We start from the raw sequence: 20,978 nt of genomic DNA on the forward strand, positions 1-20,978 counted from the left end.
ATTCTCCTTAATTTCACAGTAATTCACACAATGTGCAATGCCAAATGTCCTCCTCTTATACTTTTCTCTTGTAACTTCATCTAAACCAGAAAGAACTTTCCTCTATCTCTTCCACTGCGGTTTTCAAAGACAAACGACCTATTGCGGATCTCAATCCACATGAAATAGAGATCACTGTCCTACATCTTAGAATGATCAGTTTTAATATGTCTGATGTAGACACATACAAGCAGACACACACAAATATTCACAACTTAACAAATATACATATGATCTGTAATGAAACAGCAAACACCTCTGTCCTTCCAGAAAGATGACAGCGAGACACAGTATATTTGAAGTAATCGCGTCTCAGTGCTGTGAACTACATTTCCCACACGCTCTTGCATCATTTCCTTTTCCCATAACCCTTTGCGCCGTTCTACCGCTTACTGAAACAAGAAGGTCGTTTGTAGCAGCTTTACATTGAGGCAGGGAAGGAACCAGACAGTAATCATGCTGGGACAAGCTGTGAGACGATTCGCGACGTCTGCTGTCCGTTCTTCACACTATGCTGAAGGGCCAGGGAAGGTGAGATTTCATCCACAAAGCAGCATTATTGTTTAAATGATATTGTTGAATGAGGCCTTGCTGTCTTCACAGCCTAAAGTTAGCTAGCATCACCTGGAGGTCATGTCCGGCTTTGACAGGAGCATGATTGTAATGCTAACAAACTTGCCACAGGCATATATATTTTCATCTTTACCATGTAACAAAACATTTAATCGTAAGGACGGATGCGTGACAGCAAGTGTTGCTTTTGGTGGTGATCTGTCGTTTAGCATTAGCTATGTGGCTAGCTAAGCTAGGTGGTTAGCTAGCTAATCAACGCATCGACCAATGCTACCTCTTTAGCAAGCAACTTTAGCAAACCAAAACAAAACACCTTAACATACACACATTGCCGACCCACAAAACAATTATAGACACGCGACTGTTACTGTCTCAGTAGATTTGTTTAGTAATGTTACTTCCGGCTGATTGCAGTATCTTAAGGTCATAGCTGCAGCCTAACAACAAGTAGCCCTGGAGATAGGTACACCTCAAGTTTTGGGATTACCAAGTGTGAATTTTGCTCGTATAATGCAGTGTTGCGTTGAAACGGCTCAGTCTGTGTGCCCTCCATAAGGAGCCCCCTGAGTTTCATGCAAAGTGCATATAAACTACAGATCTTCATTCGCGTCACACAAATTATTGTCACAGCGCGTTCATTCACTTCAGCATGGAGGTCATGAGGACTACACAGATCAGAGTAAGCGAACCTGACCTTTTGATCTTATGTTCAGTAGTTTTTTTTTAATGAACTAAATAACTAGTTGTACTTTTCTGGTTGAAATTTGGTCTTCTTAAGTTGCTTACCCGGAGACTTGTAAGGAATCACCTACAGTGGCCCGTGTGAACAGCTGCCCCCCTCTCCCATCAATTATTTGGTAAAGGAAGAAAATGGCTAGGGTAATAGGAAAATAAATATGTGCAGTTATATGTAAACCCACCGAGTGATGGGACGACCAGGTCTTCAAGTATGTGTGTGAGTTTGCTATGATCCACAAGTTCTTACATTTTTATTAAATCTAATGTATAAATAGACTTACAGTTTAAAGAAATGAAATATTCTTGCACCCATTTTCCTTATTGAACAGAAAATGGCACCATGGGCATTCTGAATTCGAGTTTCATCAAACGAGGACCAGCTTCATTGCCTTGTTAACTCATCGTAAAACACACTTCATTCAAGCTTTACAGAAACTAAAAGCAGCTCATCAAAACCGTTGTAGTCGGTCTTTGCCACTGTTCTAACAATCACCTTTTCTGATGTGGTCAGAATGAACCCACAGTTCACCGATTTGTGAATGTGAAAATCTAAAATAGCTTGATGAATGAGTGTGTCACAGAGCAGTGGCTCTCAAATAGAAATATTAAAAAAGGTAAGTTTCAAAGTAATGGAAAGAATCGTATTAGATTTCTTGGAGTTTCACTGCGTCATAATTCTCTTGTCCTTTCACAGAACCTGCCATTCTCCGTGGACAACAAGTGGCGTCTGCTCGGCATGATGCTGGTGTTCTTTGGCAGCGGCTTTGCATTCCCCTTCATCGTCGTCAGACATCAGATCCTGAAGAAGTGAAATGGCCCAGAGCTATTACTCAGCCTTCAAGGTAATTATGACTGCCGTGTTTATCTAGCATATCCGCTTTCATTAAAATGTCAGGATGATGTGGCATTTACTGCAGCCTTGGTTTGAATAGTGACCTCCGACAATGACAGTCCTTCACCGTGTCTCTTTAGTCTTTTTCTCACTGGTATATCTTGAATAAATTACCTGTACGTCTGAGAGTGACTAACAAATGTCGCCGGTTTATATTGACACCATTTCTTCCCGATAAGCTCGCACTTTAGCAAGCTAATGTGACAGTTTATTGAAGACATTGATGTGTATCAGGTGAGAGCAGGTCAGAGCTGTGCTTGTCACATTTATCTTCACAGGTGTTTACTCAGAAATTGCTTTTCTGTCATCAGATGCGTGCAAGTCATCTTATCACTTTTTGCCCTATTTCCTTGTTCTCCCTGCAGGTCGTCAGCTGGAACATATTTATCCATCAGAGATCAATCCGGACCGAAGAATGGGAATCTCTTGATTTTCTTTGTAAATAAAGCTTCCTCAAATATAAACATGTCTGCTCTTATTTAATACTTGCTTAAGAAGTGTATTATATAGTATATTATATAGAATATGTACTTTAAATGCTGATTACCAGGTACAAACTCTGATTTAGTTAAATACATGTAATATACAGGCATATTTCTGCATAGGTCACTGAAGATCAAGTATATGAGCTTCTTTTTATAGTATCCCATCATTTAGCTACTGAGTGCAGCCTGTGGTCAATGTGATTTGGCCTTGTACGTTATAACATCCACAAAGAGAAGTGGCTCTTCAGATTTATGAACGCTGTTGCTGCAATAACTGCAACGTTATTCAAGTCCTGAGTAGATCCCTGCTGGCAGAAAGTCAACATATTGTAAACGTGAACAGTGAACCCATAACTTTGTGAATTTAAACCCTCTGTTCAGGCCACTTAAAGTGAATAAAGTGGAAATCTGACGAGAGGACTTTTCAGTCAAGTGTCCAGTCCTTTCCTGGTGGGTATTGTTCCCTCACTCTATAGCTCAGCTCCTCAGCCGAACTCCACTGAATAACCTATTTCAGTTCAATTAACGCCATGCCTCTGGCTGTAATTATCCAAGGACAATGTATTAAAAAGGCAAGCGTGGCTGCTGGTGTTGGTGAGGAAGTGGGATGTAAAAGTTAAGAGGTTTTCCACGCACCTTCATTGGGGTCTACTTTACGCCTGGAGCCATTCGTAGCAATCAGCTAAGCTTTTTCATTTCCTCATTGCTGTGTGGTAAAGAAAGAGCTCGGGTTTGCCCGAAGACAAAAGCAGCAACATAAGGGGATGAGCTGTAAGCGTTAGAAACAAGCTGCTGTATATGTACCCTTTGTGGACCCCACCTCCCTGATTTTCGCACACACACACACAACTTGCAGCAACTTTGTAAACCTGCCAGGTGGTTTTGTGTTCTCCTGCATTTCTAATGATGTTACACTGTCTGTGCCTCTGGGCTTCCTGGTTGGAAGAGCATTCAGGTCGTGCAGCTCTTGCTCGGTGGTGATAAAGTTATCAGACATTTAATGGGGTCAACAAGCGGGAGTCGATATTTCATAGGTGCGTTGTATTGTCGGCGCTTAGAATAGGTCGACCTTTGTTAGTAGCTCAAGGGGAGGGAGGGAGGCTTTTCTGGTCGAAAACACTTCTCAACGCATAAACATGACACCCCACGATTTCACAGCATACTAAACCGCACACACTGACACAGTGCATTTTTACATCTCCAAGTGTTTGGTAGCGAAGCACACAGTTCACACCTGCATAGACACACGCCGGTGGACTCGGGGGGGAATGCTTGAAAAAATGTGGCAAAAGCGGCCTCTTGGACATCCTTATGGTAGATAAAACATGATGAAGTGCCCTCTACGGTGGCCCAGTGTGCAAGAGAATGTCACAGAGTGCTCTCCTGGGTGCCCTTCCAGTAGAGAAGATGTGCTAATGGGTGCCTTTAAAATGGAGAAAACACAAGACAGCACTATATACGCTGCCCTACATGCCAGAAAGGGTTTGGAACTATTTACCATAAATGCATCATGACTTTCTGCTGCGTCCCACTTGTATGCAGCTGGTGCCCTTTTTATGTTATTTTTGCCCCTGCACCACGGACAGCCTGAGTCCGCTACTGCACACAGTACATCTCAGACACATTTAGCAGTCTGATCAGCACCTAACAGACTTTTCTCCTTACATGCACCTTACAGCAATAATGCAACCCAAGACAGGAAGGCAGGTGGGGGGGGGGGGGGGGGTCAAAATAGCTCAGCTCATCTCAGCCTTTAACAATAATCCTTTCTCAAAACAGTCCTTATCAGCATATAATGAGCCATTACGATTGAGTGTGTAAGCCTGCTTTAGTTGATGTCCTTCATCTCCTGATACGAGTCGCGCTTCACGGCGAGTCTTTCTGAGTGCACCTCAAAGATCACTCTTCTTTTTCACAGAAAGGGAGCTCTAAAGTGCCAAATAAGCCTCGGTGAAGTGATACTCCATCCAAAGACTATCATTTGAGCGAAGGTGGCTATAAAAAGTGATCACCATCATGTCAGTTAAAACACGACAGCATGTTGTTTGACAGCACATAGTTTTCTCCCGTGAGGTAGTTTTGGTTGTTACAGTTGTAAACATCTGAAAGCTCCACTTTTGTGCTCCAAACTCTGACAGTGCGGCACTGACTGAACAGAAGTGCCAGCAGCTACTTTAAATTTTACAAATGGTTCATTTGGATGCTACAGTACACTCCAGCACCCAGAGTGCTAATTCAGGAACAACCCCAGCATTTAGACCCTTTTGCAAAAAAAAAAAAGAGATGATACAGTCCCAGGCATTTGCTCTTCCTGAGAGTACAAATTTAGACTGGCATTGACACTTTAAGAGATCAGGTCTGAGAGGAGTGTCACATTATCCAGGCATCAGAGAGTAAAAACATGCACTAAGCAGCGGGTACTTTTTTTAGGCATGAATGTTTGATCTATTCTCTGCCATTATGCTGCTAACGGGAGCTTTTAAGAATCCAAGTTGATGCCAGACTCCAGCAGTGAGGACCAATTAGACACAATGGTGTTATCTGGACAAGGACCAAGCTGCAGTGCAGTGGCGGCGACTTATGAAAAGTACATAAGGGTGTGCTGGCACAGGGCACGTTGCAGGAGGGGTCATACGGTGCCCACAATAGTCTACATCACACATTTTCAGTGGGTTTGCCATATTTCCGCTGCGTGACACTTCGAGCGGCTGCAGGAAGGAAGCAGGGGGGAGACAGAAAAAGAATACATTACAGGAGGATTACGCACCCAGCATGCCAAGTCTCTTGCAGGAGTTTGTCATGCTGCATTTAGTGTGTAAGTGTGGGGGGATATGAAAGAGAGAGGGACTGCTATTGTGTGTGTCTGCGGTTTTTCTGTGGTTTGCCAGAGTTTACGCCTTCATTATAGCCAATATCTGCTAAATTCATTATTGTAATTGTTGTTCCAAATGCTTTACATTCCCTGGCGCACAGGCACTAATTAAAACAAAGTGCAGCCATTAAAGATCAATTCCACACAAGTTTATCACCATTCAGTGATTGTTTAACATCATGCATGCTAAGAAAATGAATAGGTTACCTACAATTAATATGTTGCACAAAACTACAAAGGTGAAATGCTGTATATATAGTAGTGCCTCAGCTAAAGCATCACAGCATTTTATTCCCCCTTTTATCCAACAAACTAATATAGTTTTACATGTTCTCGCAGATATGTAAATCACCTTATTTGCAGCATTTGTGGCCGTTCATTGCAGCCTCTGTAGACTGTTCAATAAAAGACTTTTCTGCATCTCACGTGTGGAATCTAATTATAGACTCATTTGCACTTCAGAGGGAGAGATAGTAGGCTTAGCTTGGTGTAAAAGATGCACAGCCATCTAATAAAAAGACTTGACGTTTCATTGAATCCCCCGTTAGAGGCACATTTCACATCCAGTCGCATTATTATAGTCAAACAATTACGTTTGTAACTGTTGGTTGGTGTGAGCGGACTCATTAGTGATTGACAGTTATATAAACATTTACTTACTCTGAATGAGAGTGGGTGCCTGACAAACACTCTGCAGACTAAATTACCCCTCTGGGTGAGTTGGATGAGCTCTAATCAGCTCTTTGCTGTAAACATCTTGCACAGCAGCATTTCATTGTACCAACCAATCAATATATTGCATTCAAAACCAGGGACCATCATATCAGCATGATGACAATAAGAGGTGGAAGCAGCTGTCTCCAGTCGCTGCACAACACCCTGACACTGCACTGTCAGTCAATAAAGTTTCAAGGACGCGCTGAACTCCCAAGTTTTCTGCTAAGCCCGTCCTCCTTCCTTACCTTCTCTGTTTACCACACTCTACCTCAAAGATGCTGACTTGTGGGGAAGTGCTGAACTGTCAGTGCAGGAAGATGAAGTGTACGTGCACCTCCCACTTCGTCAGAGTAGGACTCGGCTGCCTCATCCAGGAACTCTCCACAATTAGTCCAGAGCCTCCGGAGGGAAGGCTGCTCACAGGAGATGAACGCCCACAGGGAAGCGAGCCGACTCGTATGTGTGTGTTTTTGTATGTCACAAAACAAAATAAGAGTCTCACCAGTTCTGATATCAAAAAACCAAAGTGTCAGAGGCACACATGAATATACGATAGACACAGGACATGTTGCACTTTGCAGCCTTTATCATTCATTAATGTTGCAGCACCTGTGCTTAGAAAAACACATGCACTCAACCACCTCAAAGAGACCTGCCCCCTTTTCCATCAGCACATCACAAGGATGATGCAAAGCACATTCAGTTTAATATGAAAATAAGGGTTGCAGAGACCTGGAAGGGACCCCAGATGAGATCTGAAACTGACATGATTTCTGCATCCCCTCCAGCCCACTTTACTCCGCAGAACAGTCTTCAGTTCAATAATGAAACACTACGCACTGCCAGAGTTAATAGCAGCAAGTTTCAGGGTGAAAAAGTTTTCATTTTAAATAATCATAGCCACTTCAGTCCACGCTCTCCCACATTAAGCCTTATGTTAATGCCTCTGAAGGGTCGGATGTGGATGGATGTGCGTTTTGCTCTCTTACTTCATACAATATACAGTGCATTTTGAATTTAGCTCTGCACCCTCTCAATAAAAAGCACATTTTTATCTTCCATTTTACCAGCTGTCTGTTACAAAATACTTCTTGGCTGGTAAAATGCGCGGCTAAATCATGAGGTTTTGAGCTCTTTTGTCTGGGGCTAGTGTACACTGTCTCCATTCCAGGCTTGTGGCTGAACACCAAGTGATTTGAATTTGATTTTAATAAAATTCCCCTCTATGTTGCGTCTCTATGAAAATTACAGCCTGTTTAATTCAATTCATTGTAACAACCGACTAATCTAAGGCCAGCAGTTTAAATTTCCCAAACAACATCTTTTATTTGCATCCTCACAAAACAGCTTGAAATGTTCATTTATTGATCGTGTTTTTCTAAGACAGCCAAACAGTGCAGCGCACCAACATAGATGCTGCATATCAGCTGGCTTATTCACTGTAACAAACCCCTCTCAGTTTAACCAGGACTGGGTTGGTCGGGTTCCAAGCGATCTACATAGAAATAAAAAACAGTGGAAGATATCTTTTTCTCTAATGAAGCATCTCTGGAGATGTTTTCTGCAGCGATGGAACAGTGAAAATCTAGTGCGGGGAAAAGGTTTGACAATGTGAGACTAGTAGAGATGGAAAGTGAGAGGGATGACAGAGAAAAAGGAGGTGCAGTTGATCATTTGTTGTTGTTTTCTCTGCCATGGCTTCCTTCCCTCTCACAGGCAGAGAGAAAAAATATTTGAACCTTTTCTGGGCCAGAAATTGTGTCTGTTGCTCTCCAGTGGTCTCCCTCCCTTGTTACTCTGACTGGAGAGTTTCAACCCACAGCATTTCTCACGCTGAGAGGCATCTGCTGCAAACCTGCACATGCACATTTGTACACACGAACTGTAAGCCCTGAAACAGATGCACAAACATTGCTCATGTACATTTCCCAAAATACCACTGAAATATGTATACAGTCTTGACAGAAACACAAACAGACATGCATCCACTCGTCTAAACACAGCTTGGGACAAAGAATTCTGTCATTTTTCTGTTAAAGGAGTACATCTACCTTACCTTCAGTTGCATAAATTAAGAGAGCAAACTCAGCAGTTATCTCTAAAATTGGTACCAAACATGGAGGCTAGCAGCGTCTGCAAAGAGTTACTTCTTCGTTTTATGTATATATAATATGGAGAATAGTGGAATATAGCACATATTTTTACTCTACAGACAGCAGGGCTGAAGACAGACAACAGACAGATATTGATGGATATATAGTATAGAAATGGGCAAAGAAGCTGCGCAGGTACAGGACGTGTATCTCTACAGTTGTTCCCCATTGGGAACAAACACTGCCCTGAAGTCAGGGAGTCAGCACTTTTATAGTTTTTGCATCTCTGTTTACCATATTTGCAAGATTTCTGCTGTAGCTCTGCAGTAGTCTCCCAGAACAGAGATGCAGAGGTACGGAGGTGGAGAAGCTGCACAGTGGTGCACTGTTCTCCTGATGCTGGGCAGCCTCATAGCTCCCCCATCTGGACAAAAACGAACCGTCAGGCAGTGACATGTAATGAATTCTGGGAGACTTTAAATACTTAACGTGCCAAGGTTACAGCTGCCGCATGATGAGAAAATTGCTCTGCTGGAATCAGCACTCTTTATAGTTTGAACAAGTTTTCAGTTGATTTTCTTTATCATAGTCGTGTCCTTTGATTGTCACACATTCATATTAATGATAAGTAACTCCGGACAGGTCAAACTTTCAGAAAACCATTATCTGAAGCTCAGAGCAGCACAGCAAGAGTCCATACAAACACAATTTGATCTCACGCAGTTTGTGTCGAAGTGTTTGTTCGCAGGGCGGGATGCAACAATAATTGTTTCCTTTGAACGCGGGAACAGAGCACCAACAGAGATATAATACAAATCACAAAGGCAGAACTGTCTGTGCAGGGGAAACATGAATGAAAGGCTTGTGTCTCGCAGAGACAGAGAGGGAGAACTGGGGCAGAGGAAGGCACAAGGGGCTCTGATTGGTTTGTTTCTCTGCAGACCAGTCTCTTCCAGGATGTTCTTTGGACGCCACAGATGTTTGGATGAAACATGCAGGCACAATTCGGGTTGGCCCGAGTTCAGCTGGGTCTGTGAATGGTGCCTTTCAAAGCCCCGCTGAACCACACGGCGCCCAGGACCACAGCCACAAAACCTCGCTAGACTCACTCCGTATTGCCAACATAAAAGGATCAAATGCCTCTTTTATTCTTTTATTTGGTTTTTCTTAAAAAAGATACCGATATTTGTTGCACAAATTAGCTGCTATTTGGACTGCACCACTGCGTGACATGTTGTCCCTCTGGTGCTTTCAGCATGAGATAACCAGGCAGATAGAAATCTCTCTGAACACCCTTCAGATGTGCCGTCAGTGACGAGCCGTTCAAAGTTTGGTGAGGACAAAAAAAACTTTCCTTTTGCACCAAACTACTCAAAGTTATACAAATTTAATTACTATCTTTCACTCTTCAACAGGTCACAGACCAATTCAGAGTTCCTTAAGATTGTCATCTTGTTTGATATTTCAACTTTTACCATGCAGGCTAATCAGGAGAGAGCTATTCAGTTATCCGGGCCCTCTGCAATTATAAAGACATAAGATACCAAATGAAAAGCCTCCTCACTGATGAAATTGTTATCTGCTGATTTTAGTGTGTGCGTGTGTGGAAGTCTACACAAACAAAACTACCTCACTGCTCTGTAGCCTCTTCACTCGGATAGGAGAGGCCAAGATATGCAATTAATAAGAGAGGTTAAAGTTGACTTTCCACTGGCTGGTCCAATCACAGCAGGCGCCCCGGTTAATTTGGTAACAAAGTCATGGCAGAGGTGGGTGGCCACTTAGGGAAAAGTGAGGCTCAGGAGAAGGGATGGATGAGAGGAAGCACGATAAGGACTGAGGGAAAGATTGCGGCCCCCTGACAGCTCAGCTTGCATGGCAAATGAGGAGGCTGACTGAACAAAAACATTTGCTGAATGCGTAATGGGAACGATCACTTCAGGAGAAAGTCGTGTGCTACAGCAAAGACCAAACTTCTGCAACAACCAGAGTTGCACAAGTTCGCTGCCTCGGTATAGTGTGAGCCTTTGTGCATAAAGTCTTTACGTAAATGTCCTTTGACATTTCCAGTTTTGCCAAAAATCATAGATCAGCCTTGTGTTCGTTATGCAACACTATTCTGTCCTCAGCAGTTACGTCTCTGCCCGGTGTGGACCAGCAGGACATGACAGGAACGGCTTTCTGATGTGACATGTGGCTCTTTCTTTCTCAGAGCGCCCACATCGAAACACAATGAAATGCATCACTCACTTGACTCTACCCGGGAAGCCAGTGACTCTCCACTCTGCAAAGGAAATTTCTGAGCTTGCAAAAAAGATTGATAGATGTCTGCAAAATATTGTATATATGTATTTACACACCTCACTGGGACTGAAACTCTGACAAGCAGCCATGGACGACACTCAAGCACATCCACCATTGCTAAATTCATACACAGACACTGACGGCAGTTTTGCCTCAGCAAGCTGAGAAATATTCCCGTCTGCTGTCTCTCCCCCCCCCACCCCACCCCCACCCCATCTCTCACCCCGCATCCCGCTATCTCCGTCACATCTTTCAGACTTTGGTTTATGAATCCAAACTGACGGCAGGCAGACTTCTTTTCAAACTCTGAAAAAAGTTGACTCTGAATAGAACATGTAGCCCTTCGGCTCCTGGGGGCTCCAAGACTCCAGAGCTTTCTCGAGTGGTGCATTTCAAAAGTGGAGGAGAGAAAAGTATTCAAAACAAAGAAGGCGGAGAGAAAAGGAATATATATTTCCAAGAATTCAGGGGATGATAACCTTCGAAAGCACAGGTAATAGATGGATGTGGGAAAATTAGAGATGGGTATTTGTTTAATTAAAGAAGAATCCCTCACAGAACTTCAGCCACACATTACCAGAATTTCACTGTTGTTTCATCATTTCCAGTGGAGATCTAACCTATCATGATAAGCTGTAAAGAAGGCATTCTCAGCAGTATTATCTTGATGTCATCATATCACAGGGTGCCCTTATTCTGCATAAATGTTTTCATCTATCCTTGAAAAGCTTCCCCTATGGCTATATCATAATATTTCATTACTTTGGTGTAATTTTCAGAGGAAAAAAAAAAAAAAGAATTGAACAAAGTATGTACGCTTAATTCGATGCAGCTATGGTCTTTTAGAGTTTGAAATTGAATTTCACCTACCTTCAAAGTCTTCTAACACAATTAGGCTTAGTTCTTTGACTTTAAATGTGATTTTGTTCAGGAGTGTCTTTGTTCTGAATGTCTATTCTTAGAAGTTAATTGCATTTTCTCTGGGTGTTGTTCAGCAGTGTAAAATGGGCATTTATGACACCTGGCTTATATCTCTACTCACAGGCTGCCCTGTAGTCAAACACTGCAAGATGAAATGAATGCTTTTGTATTTGTAATTTAATCTAATCTGGGTTGTATATATTGACAATCCAAATGTGGGAGATTTTTAGTTTTTGTATTCTTTTCTTTGCTCTGTTGCGAAATTGGATTTGTGTTCTGGTAGAGTTTCACTGCTCTTTCAGTGGCTGAAGATTTCAATGGTTCATTAACTCGCTTTCCTCAGTAAGATTCCAGAGAGGTCTCTTAAAGTTAGGGTGAATGGCCTGTTTTACAGAGCAAGAAAAGATGGTCTAATTAAACTATGCCCTCCACCACTCTATTTAACCTCTGACTGCTTTTTTAATGAGTTACTCACATGAAACAGGTTTGATTTATACTCCATTTATTCACGGACACATAAATGTGAAAAAACGGGTCAGCCCTCCACAAAAACCTCAGTCTTAACCCGGGGTTATCACATAAAGGCAATTAGAGTCTGCGAAAGTGAGAGGTAAAGATCTGTTAAACGCTTCCTAGTTATAAGAACTATGATATAACATTTTATCCTCTAAACGCTCAATGCATGCATGAAAGTTCCTGCACATCTTCTGAGAGGGACCGACTCTTAAACTCGAGACAACAGACACAAGCACAGATCACGCAGAACAAAAGGGAGTCTGATGAGTAAATACAAAATGCAGCGTGCAGTGTGAGTATCCGTCCAGTCGGTCCAGACCAGCTCCAGCGTCCCTGGAGCCTCCTCAGCAGCCATCTGTGAGTGAGGCAGAGAGAGTAAGCAACAGGGAGCTTGGGACGTCTGGAAATGCTGAATCAAACGTGCACCAATAGCTGAAAGAGGGGAATAGTTAGATGTGGTGACCTGGGAGCGAAAGAAATAACTGGAAAAGTCGAAAATAAGACCTGCTTTTGATAAAGTGGAGAAATAATGCATGAATATTGTTAAGCCAGGTTTTCTCAGCAGAGGAGAGACACTTATTATTAAAAACAGTTCAAATATTTGCTTAACTTTTTTTTTTTTTTCTCTTCTCTATCACAAGGCTAAGCAGTTTTAGAAAACATGCGAGAGTGCAGCCAGGACTGAATTATCGTGAGAGGAATGCAGCTGCTGAAACTTTATGAAATGGTGCCACACAATGCTTTTAGCAGCAATTGTGCCCTCTTGTAAATAAGGGGGCTGAATGATTGATTGAGCGACCGAGAGAGGGGATGACCGATCGAGGGAGAAGCGGGGGAGGGAGGGAGGCAGTTGGGGAGTTTGGGAGGGAAAGGAACAGACTGCTCTATCATCTCCACCCAGACACCGCTGGGATTTAGAGTGAGAGACAGTATAGAGCGGGGAGAGACAAATCTCCTCTCTTGACCTTTGAGAGAATAGCTACATACAGTAATAATCCACCAGGGCGGGGGTGTGGGGGGCTTGAGCTGGCCATAATATTGGGGTTTTCACTTTCACTACAGAGAAGCACTCTTCCAACACACTGCTGCAGAAGATAAGACTGGAAGGATGGAGGCCTGCGCAGTCCTGTGGAGTTCTGCATTTGTGCATGTTTGCTGGCGCCTGATCTCTCCGTCTTCGAGCTCTGGTGCTTATGTTCGAATTCATTTATCGCCCAGTTTAAAACTAACCGGGACGCCACATTGCACTGCGAATGCTCAAATCTCTTTAAAGATTTGTTCCGACCGGATCAAAATCCTCCCTCTAGTGCTTTCAGCTGCCGCCTCCACCCAGCTAGCAGCTCATTGAGATCTTGAACACTGAGATTTCCACTTTATGCGCCTTCATTAAAGTCTAACTAGTGCTATAATTCTCTTCCCTTTGATTCAAAAGCCCTTCTCTGCACTTTTTTGCCATACAGCGCATGTGGGATACAGCCTGCAGTGATGTGCAAGCAGTGTTGCAGCATTATGGGCCCTTAACTTTTTCATCTGCTACAGCAAAGAGGTTAGCGTGATGGACTAGTTACTGGTGGTGCCTGTCACTGTAGTGTGCACTGCACTCTGATCTACATCGTTCTGGGCTTTAAGTACTACTTCATGCCCTGAGCAATTATGGGCTGCTACGATATAGTCTGCCAGAGAGGAGGCTGAAGATGTATTGGGGGGAACAGTACCGTTTCCGATAGTGAATTATTCATCTGTTACATTTCTGTGGAAATGATTTAAATCTTTTCCTGCATTAGTTGGTTCACTTTCCACCTGTGATTTCTAACAGCCAGCTCTGTCACATGTGCTTTAAACAGAGCTTTTTCTCACGCTGTGGGTTGAGCACAATATTTAAAAATGTTAGCTGCAGCACAGGCAGCATTTAACCCCTTTTCTGTTGATTTTCCCTCTTTTTCCCACCACTCATAGATGCTTGGATGCAGTCTGGCTGCATCAGATCACGCATTTCCACCAGACGCTGCAGCCACCTCACCTGTTTCCTCCGAATGCATCCTCTCTAATCATCTCCCCTGCATGTACACCCTTCCAATATGTGGGGAATTCCTATCAGTTACGCACTGAATCTGGGTCTAATGGTTCACAGCTGACTGGGCAGGAGGTGGTGCGCCATTAAGGCACATGCATTTGGATCATGTCTTACTGCATGTTCCACCTAATCCAACAGGAGCAGGCCCGGCTGATTCAATGGCACCTCACCACGCAGACACATTAATACCTGCCACAAAGCCTCAAATGACTTATGAGGTTGTAAAAAAGCATCATCCTCCAGGAACGGTGTTCTGTACAACATAATCAATTACAGGAGAGCACAAATACATGCCACTGTATTATTACAAATAATAAATGAACATTAGGCAGCTGGTAATGCAACCAATTTGTCTTTCTGAGGGTCGCTAATGGCGCAAAACACTCTGCGTGAACTCACCAGAAAGAACTTTGGATATTCCGGCACTTTCCATTAAAAATTGAAATGCAATCAGTGTTGTAATCTTCGGCTGCAACTCTCGCTGAAGTCAATGGTGCTGAAACAACAGGCAGCCGGTTCAATCTAATATCAATCAATCATCAGAGATTGTGCTCGCTGGATGAAACTGCTGAGACAGAGAGATGGAGGCAGGTTCTGCTGGTTGTGTATACATACCCACTATATATTCCACATTGAGATAAATGTGAACTGATTGAGGTGCTGATGAAATGTCCCCCAGAATCTGCCTTCGCGTTATGACTTTTTACAACAAGGATGAGCTTTGAACTCCATTTGACCTTCTATATATATTTGCTTATTCCTTAAACTGGGGATGTCCTTGCCCGTGTGCTCCATTCGCTGCGTACGCTCATTAGATATCCTCCCATCGGGTCTCAGGGTCATGGACACCGGGGAGAGCCGTCTGAGTTGGCTGTGGTGTGGAATAGCAGAGGAGCCCAGCCCGAGTGCCAGTCAAACAGCCACACCTTCACCCCCACACACACTCAGCTCTAATGAAAGAGATGAATTATTGCTCTGGGTGTCCGGAGTTTCACAGTAAGTGACGTTAGCTAGGGCCACAGTAAAGCTGCACCTCATGCGCACACAGAGGAAGGTGGACGGGGGACGACTTTGTCCTCTATATGCACTGTGCTGTGCTGTGTAGTGTAGTGTGTGCATTTGTGTGTCTGAAAATGGGAAAGCACGTACAGGGTGGCGGCGGGGCAGTGGGTTGAGGGAGGGGAGTGGAGGGGGGTAGGAAAGGAGGGAAACTGTACACATAAACACACACACACACACACACACACACACACACACACACACACACACACACACACACACACACACACACTCTGCAGCCCTCCTTCCCACTACGATTCAGTGGCTCAGTAAAGCCCAGACGTCGTAAACAGGATTTATGTCATTTAATTAAGCTTTTGTACAATTACCTTTATTTACAGCTGCATGAAGCAGGCAATGGGGAACTCATGGCAGTATGAGCCAAACAGAGAGGTCGTAATTTCTGTCCTTTACTTCCCACTGTTCCCAAGATATGAGAACAAGTCTCCTCAGTGTGTAGGTTGCATGATTTGCTTGATGGAGCTACATATTTACATTTATTGTCAATTAGTTCTTCCTGTGTAGTAGTAATTATGTTGATTTCATAATTAAGGGATTGTCTTGGGAAATGGATGGCTGCTGTGTTTATTATCGTTTTTTAAATTGCAGATTTTTGTTCAAACTGTGGCAGGCATCAAAATCTATATTACTCACGCTGAATTTATTCTGAGATTCTGCATTTGCTTCTGTTCTCATCTCCTATTAATGCACAGAGTTCATTCCCACCAGTCTGTTCAATAATTTGAGAGGAAATGTGTGGCTGACATGTTTCATAATGGTGATGTATTCTTCTTTCGCACAGCAATTTAAGGACACCTGCTCCAGCTTTGATGTTGCAGTGCCACCTACTGGCCGCTTTGAACGCTCCGGGTTTTCACTGGTTGCTGATGCAGAAAATATATCAAAACATGTGATTCTGTGAAGCATGCCTGTTTGCGCTGACAACAACAGAGGCCCTTTCTGACAACTGTTCCCATCTCTGTGACAAACCATCAGAACACATGGCAGTGTCTGTGTGTGCTGGCTCTCTGCCATGTGGCACACTCACACAGGCGCGCTGTGACCGCTGCCATTGTTGTCACTCCGGGTGGACGTGAGTCTCATCAACATGGGCATTGTGAAGCAAGAGTCACACAACATCAGCACTGTGGATGTTTCATTAAAAAAAAAAAAAAAAGACATCGCATCGAAATCTGATGTATGATATTTGAAAAACAGGGGTATATGTGCATTATCTGTCATTAGCTGCAACTGTTTTTGGAATATTTTCAGTCACATTTTGGGCATAATTGCTACATTGTGTATTTTTTTTGGTCTCATTTTTACTCACACAAAACATCTCTTGTTTTAGGGTTGCACGCTCTGGCCAGCAGAGGGAGCTTTACCCACACTTTTCCTCCAGCCGGAGTTAAACACAGCAAAGAGAGCAGAAAGTCACCTCATCTTTCTTCCAGCTTTCTTGAAATTGATCCCTCAAATAAGCTTAAAATGCTTAACAAAGAAGTGAAATCAGTGAGCAGCACTGCTTTTATTTCCATTCCAGTAAAGCTGTGTAACGATTTCTAACTATACTACTTATACTTAGATCTACTCAACATTAATAGTGTTGGTGAACAGTAGATTAGTATCTCTCTCCTCACATCAGGCCATGTCCTCCTAAGAAAAGCCCGCTGTTTGCTTTTTTTTTCTTTTTTTTTGTGCATCATACCCTTTCATCAACCCCTATGAATGGGATGGGATGTGAAACTGAGCTCAGAAATGCAACAGGCCCTTGAGGCACCGAGACTGAATGCAGAGCTTTACTTCTCATTATTGTCCTCATAAAGAGGCTTTTGGATGCTGCTGGCCTGCGGAGGTCCGTGGAGGAAAGAAAGAAAGAAAACTGAAGAGGCAGATGGAAGAAAGAACAGAACAAGACCAGCAAGTTTGGATTTGTCGGTCACAAGACAAACATATCACGGAGATAAAGGGCTGACTTTCCCATAATGGATTCAGAAATCTATCTATCTACTCAGACTGCGCATGTGCAGAGCAGAAGGCCGCAGCAGTCGTCTCCTCTCAGGGCTCCTCCATGTGGCCCTCCATGACAGATGGCCATCTGCCACTTTCATTCAGTCTCATTAGCAGCTCACACACACTCATTTACATTTAACATACTTGAAACTTAATTTATATATTCAATACATCTTACCAAACATACAGTATGTGTGTATTCACACAGCCCTGGATTATGAATTCATAAGCTGCCACTGTCTTGGAGAGTGAGAGAGGATGAACGGTGAAGGAAACAGCTTCATTCACTGTGCTGCTGCAGTCTGTGTCCCAGGGCGTTTTTACAGTGTTTTGGAAGTGAAGGAAAGGACGGATAAAAATAGTTCCTGTCTAGCCCGTAATGATAAAACCATACCTGCTGATCCGGAAGCTAACCTTCATCCCCTTTGAAGGCGAAAAGCTAAGAGCAACATCAGGAGCTCCTGGCCTATTCAATCATGCACAAAACACACCACTAAAGTCTGCAGGGAGCGCTTCTTTGCATTGTCTTCAACCCTTAGTTTTGATCACTGAATCCCAAGGTGTGTTTTCAATGTATTAAATATGCAGCTCCACAAAGACTTAAATCAAGGTTGCTGGGACAAATCCTACACTCTGATTAAATTTGCTGAGGAGGCACAGCCGGAGTTCAGAGGCAGAGAGTGTGTGTTCACAGTAAGTGTGTGTCTTTGTGAGGGGCGCTAAGAACAGTTGCTACTAACAGTGAGGAGTAAACTAGTCTTTAATTAATTGCAGAGCAAGTTTTGCCCTGGAGCAAAAAAACTATGCCTGCTCCTGTTTTCCCTGAGAAGATTGCCGCTGGTGGAAATGCAAGCTGCTTGCTGCAGGCCTTTTCCAGTCAAAATGAGATCTTTCTAAACACGAGCACAAGGATCCAGGCTGCAGGTGCAGCTGCCTGCCTCAGTCCATAAAAACACTTGCATGTGCACATTATTTGCGTTTTTAATTCCACATGTACTGTTGTGGGACATCAGAGGTATGTTTGAGTATCCAATTTTGGATTAAAGCAGTAATTTTCTACTATTTGGGTCAGAAAGGTAATGGGGAAGATGAACAGCACAGTGGGAGAAGCTGCTTTGTATTAAATAAAGATGACATTTCTAGCCTGGTTCTGCTGGAACACATGGGTTAAGTGCTGAAGATGAATATCCTTCCTCATCTAATGGCTTGTCCTAGATTCCCCCACCTGCAGCGTCCTTATTTTTCACTGTGGTGTCTAATCCACCGTTGCTCTTCCACTTAACACAAAACAAAGCGTCCTCCAGTGTTACTCTAGGCAGCCCATGGGAGCCGCCGAGCCGAGACCCGACTTCATCACATTGTAAGAAACACACTTTTTATGACATTCCAGGGAGAGGATTATGCCAAACAGATAGCAGACGCTCACCTCTCGTCTCCAAGCACTCTGCTGATTTAGAACGCAATCTGCTCCGTAATCTAAATTTGTTTTGCATTATTCATGCACGAATGTACTTTTTTTCAGCGGGATAATTTGCTTGTTATCGAGCCACTGAATGATGTAAAGAGTTTCGCGAGGATGTAGCCATTTTGTTTTTGACACCAGCGCTGAAGTGATCAAACAAAACACTGCAGCCAGATTGGGAAGTCAGTGTGTGGGTTTATTAACAGCTACTGTCATAATGTCACAACCAGCTGTGTAAACTGCATTTCTTGGCATGCAGAGGTCTCTTGATCATTCAGTGCCCTCCTCCCATTTCCTGCCACTGCAGCTTTGGTAAATAAAAGGCAGCAACAGCAGGAATGAGCTACATCTCATGTACTTATATTTTGCCTTCTATGTTATTAGTTGTTGTCATACCTCAGTGCGATCCTTGTGCTTTGTTGATATTGGCTCTGTTTCCTCATTGCACAAGCCAACATTTTTTTTGCTCTTAAGTATTTTGTCTTTTCTCCTGACCTGGAAAGTACTGAGGTGGTAACTCTTCCCTTTGCCACCAGCTGGTCTAGAAGTGAAAAGGCAACAGCATGAGGAAGTACTTCATATTTTACAGTATATGTTAAATGGGTGATTCATAAATAAATATATATTCCTTTTGTTTGCCAGAAAAGGCATTTACAGACAAAGAAATGTTCAGTGTGTTACCTTTTATTGACCCAACTCCATTAGACCTCTTACTGTATGAACAAACTGTTATAAAACACCAATAATTCAAATCTAAATAAACTTATTTGAGATTTTGGGTGAGAAGTGCTGCATGAAAAGTCACAAACATAGATCACAGACAGAGAGCGCTTGAAAATCCACTGTATTTAATGACGTTTTACAATCCCAAAAATGCATAAATAGCAGACTTCTCAAACTTATCCTCAGTTCAATATTATGTTCAAAGCCATTCTCCTTTAATTAAAAAAGAAGTCATGAAGTATCAAAGTCATAGAGCAAGTTAAGTATGTTATTCGAGCTGTTACAGTAAAGAGGGCCCGGGGTCTGCAGGACCCCAGACAGAACAATGCGTTCAATGATTTTTGCTTTAGTAGCCTTTAGCATCCAAGTAGCCTTCAATTATACATCCCCATTGTTGAGTGAGAGGCAGGCTACCAGTCTACCACGGCCTATGTTTGCCAAATTTGCCAGTTTTCAGTCCAGTTTCATATTATTCACACCATGACGTTTGGCCTACATGACAGAACAATGAGCAATATAGTATAAAATAAGTCATGTTGTTTTCTCTGAGGTAAAGCATTAGTAGATTAGAGCTTTTTTCCATAAAGATGCTGAAGAAGGAGCGTATGTTTACTCGCACATGCACACACACACACACACACACACACATCCCACTATGTACTTACCAAATGGGCTGCGTTGACAGCCGCAGGGAGCCAGATCAAGCAGAATTAAACAACATACACCTCAGTGCTGAACAGCGGGGGGTTACACAGGTGATTGTAAAACACGGTCGGCCTAAGCAGCGGATTTGCTGAACATAGTACAGATCAATAAAGACGCGGTGTGTTGCCAGAATGTTACCCCCAAGAGATTTCCTCTGTTAGTGTAATCAACTGCCGTGGCATTTAGATCTCTGCCTCGCTATCTCTCTCTGCGCTTGACACACATGGTAACACGTTCACATACACGCACACACGCAAACATGCCACTTAATTCTGATATGTGCTCATTCCAGCTCTGTGGGGAGACATTACTGTAAGGGAGCTGTTATTGCATGTCATTGGTGTGCATGAGCGAGATGGTAAAAATAACAGCCTCAATGGGTGAATATGACCAAACGCCCACTGTAAATGTGCACACATATTCACACACACACATGTCTCCAAATGTGTCTTTAAGTATGAAACATTCAGGCCCTGCAGACATGAAAAGTGGTTGTAAAAGGTTTGTATTTTGCTCCATTGTGGGGGGAGGCTGTCAGCTTGGATTCAAGGCAGATTCAGTTTATTTTTATTCCACAGCTGACTCAGTTTCTATGTGTGCATCACAGCATTGAGTTTATAGTAAGTCATAAACACGCCTGATGCCATGAAAATTGATAATGAAGAAATGCTGCAGGGTGAATGACGATCAAAGACACTATGTTTGGCTCCAGGGGCTTCTCCATCCAGGCTCAGTCCCCTGTCCAGATCCCTTTTTCATTGACGTATGCAGAACAAATATCCTAAAGTTGGA

General features: G+C 43.1%; 1 protein-coding gene across 1 annotated transcript; it reads left to right on the forward strand.

Annotated features, from left to right (window-relative positions):
* Positions 1 to 415: 415 nt before the first annotated feature.
* cox7c (cytochrome c oxidase subunit 7C) lies at positions 416 to 2,706 on the forward strand. The gene is made up of 3 exons (XM_070964797.1): positions 416 to 570; positions 2,045 to 2,192; positions 2,608 to 2,706. Exons 1-2 carry the CDS (start codon positions 496 to 498, stop codon positions 2,159 to 2,161), a joined length of 192 nt encoding a protein of 63 aa, XP_070820898.1. The 5' UTR covers positions 416 to 495; the 3' UTR covers positions 2,162 to 2,192; positions 2,608 to 2,706.
* The last annotated feature ends 18,272 nt before the right edge of the window (positions 2,707 to 20,978 follow it).

Source organism: Chaetodon trifascialis, chromosome 6 (assembly GCF_039877785.1).
Source record: "Chaetodon trifascialis isolate fChaTrf1 chromosome 6, fChaTrf1.hap1, whole genome shotgun sequence".
Classification (NCBI taxonomy): Eukaryota; Metazoa; Chordata; class Actinopteri; order Chaetodontiformes; family Chaetodontidae; genus Chaetodon; species Chaetodon trifascialis.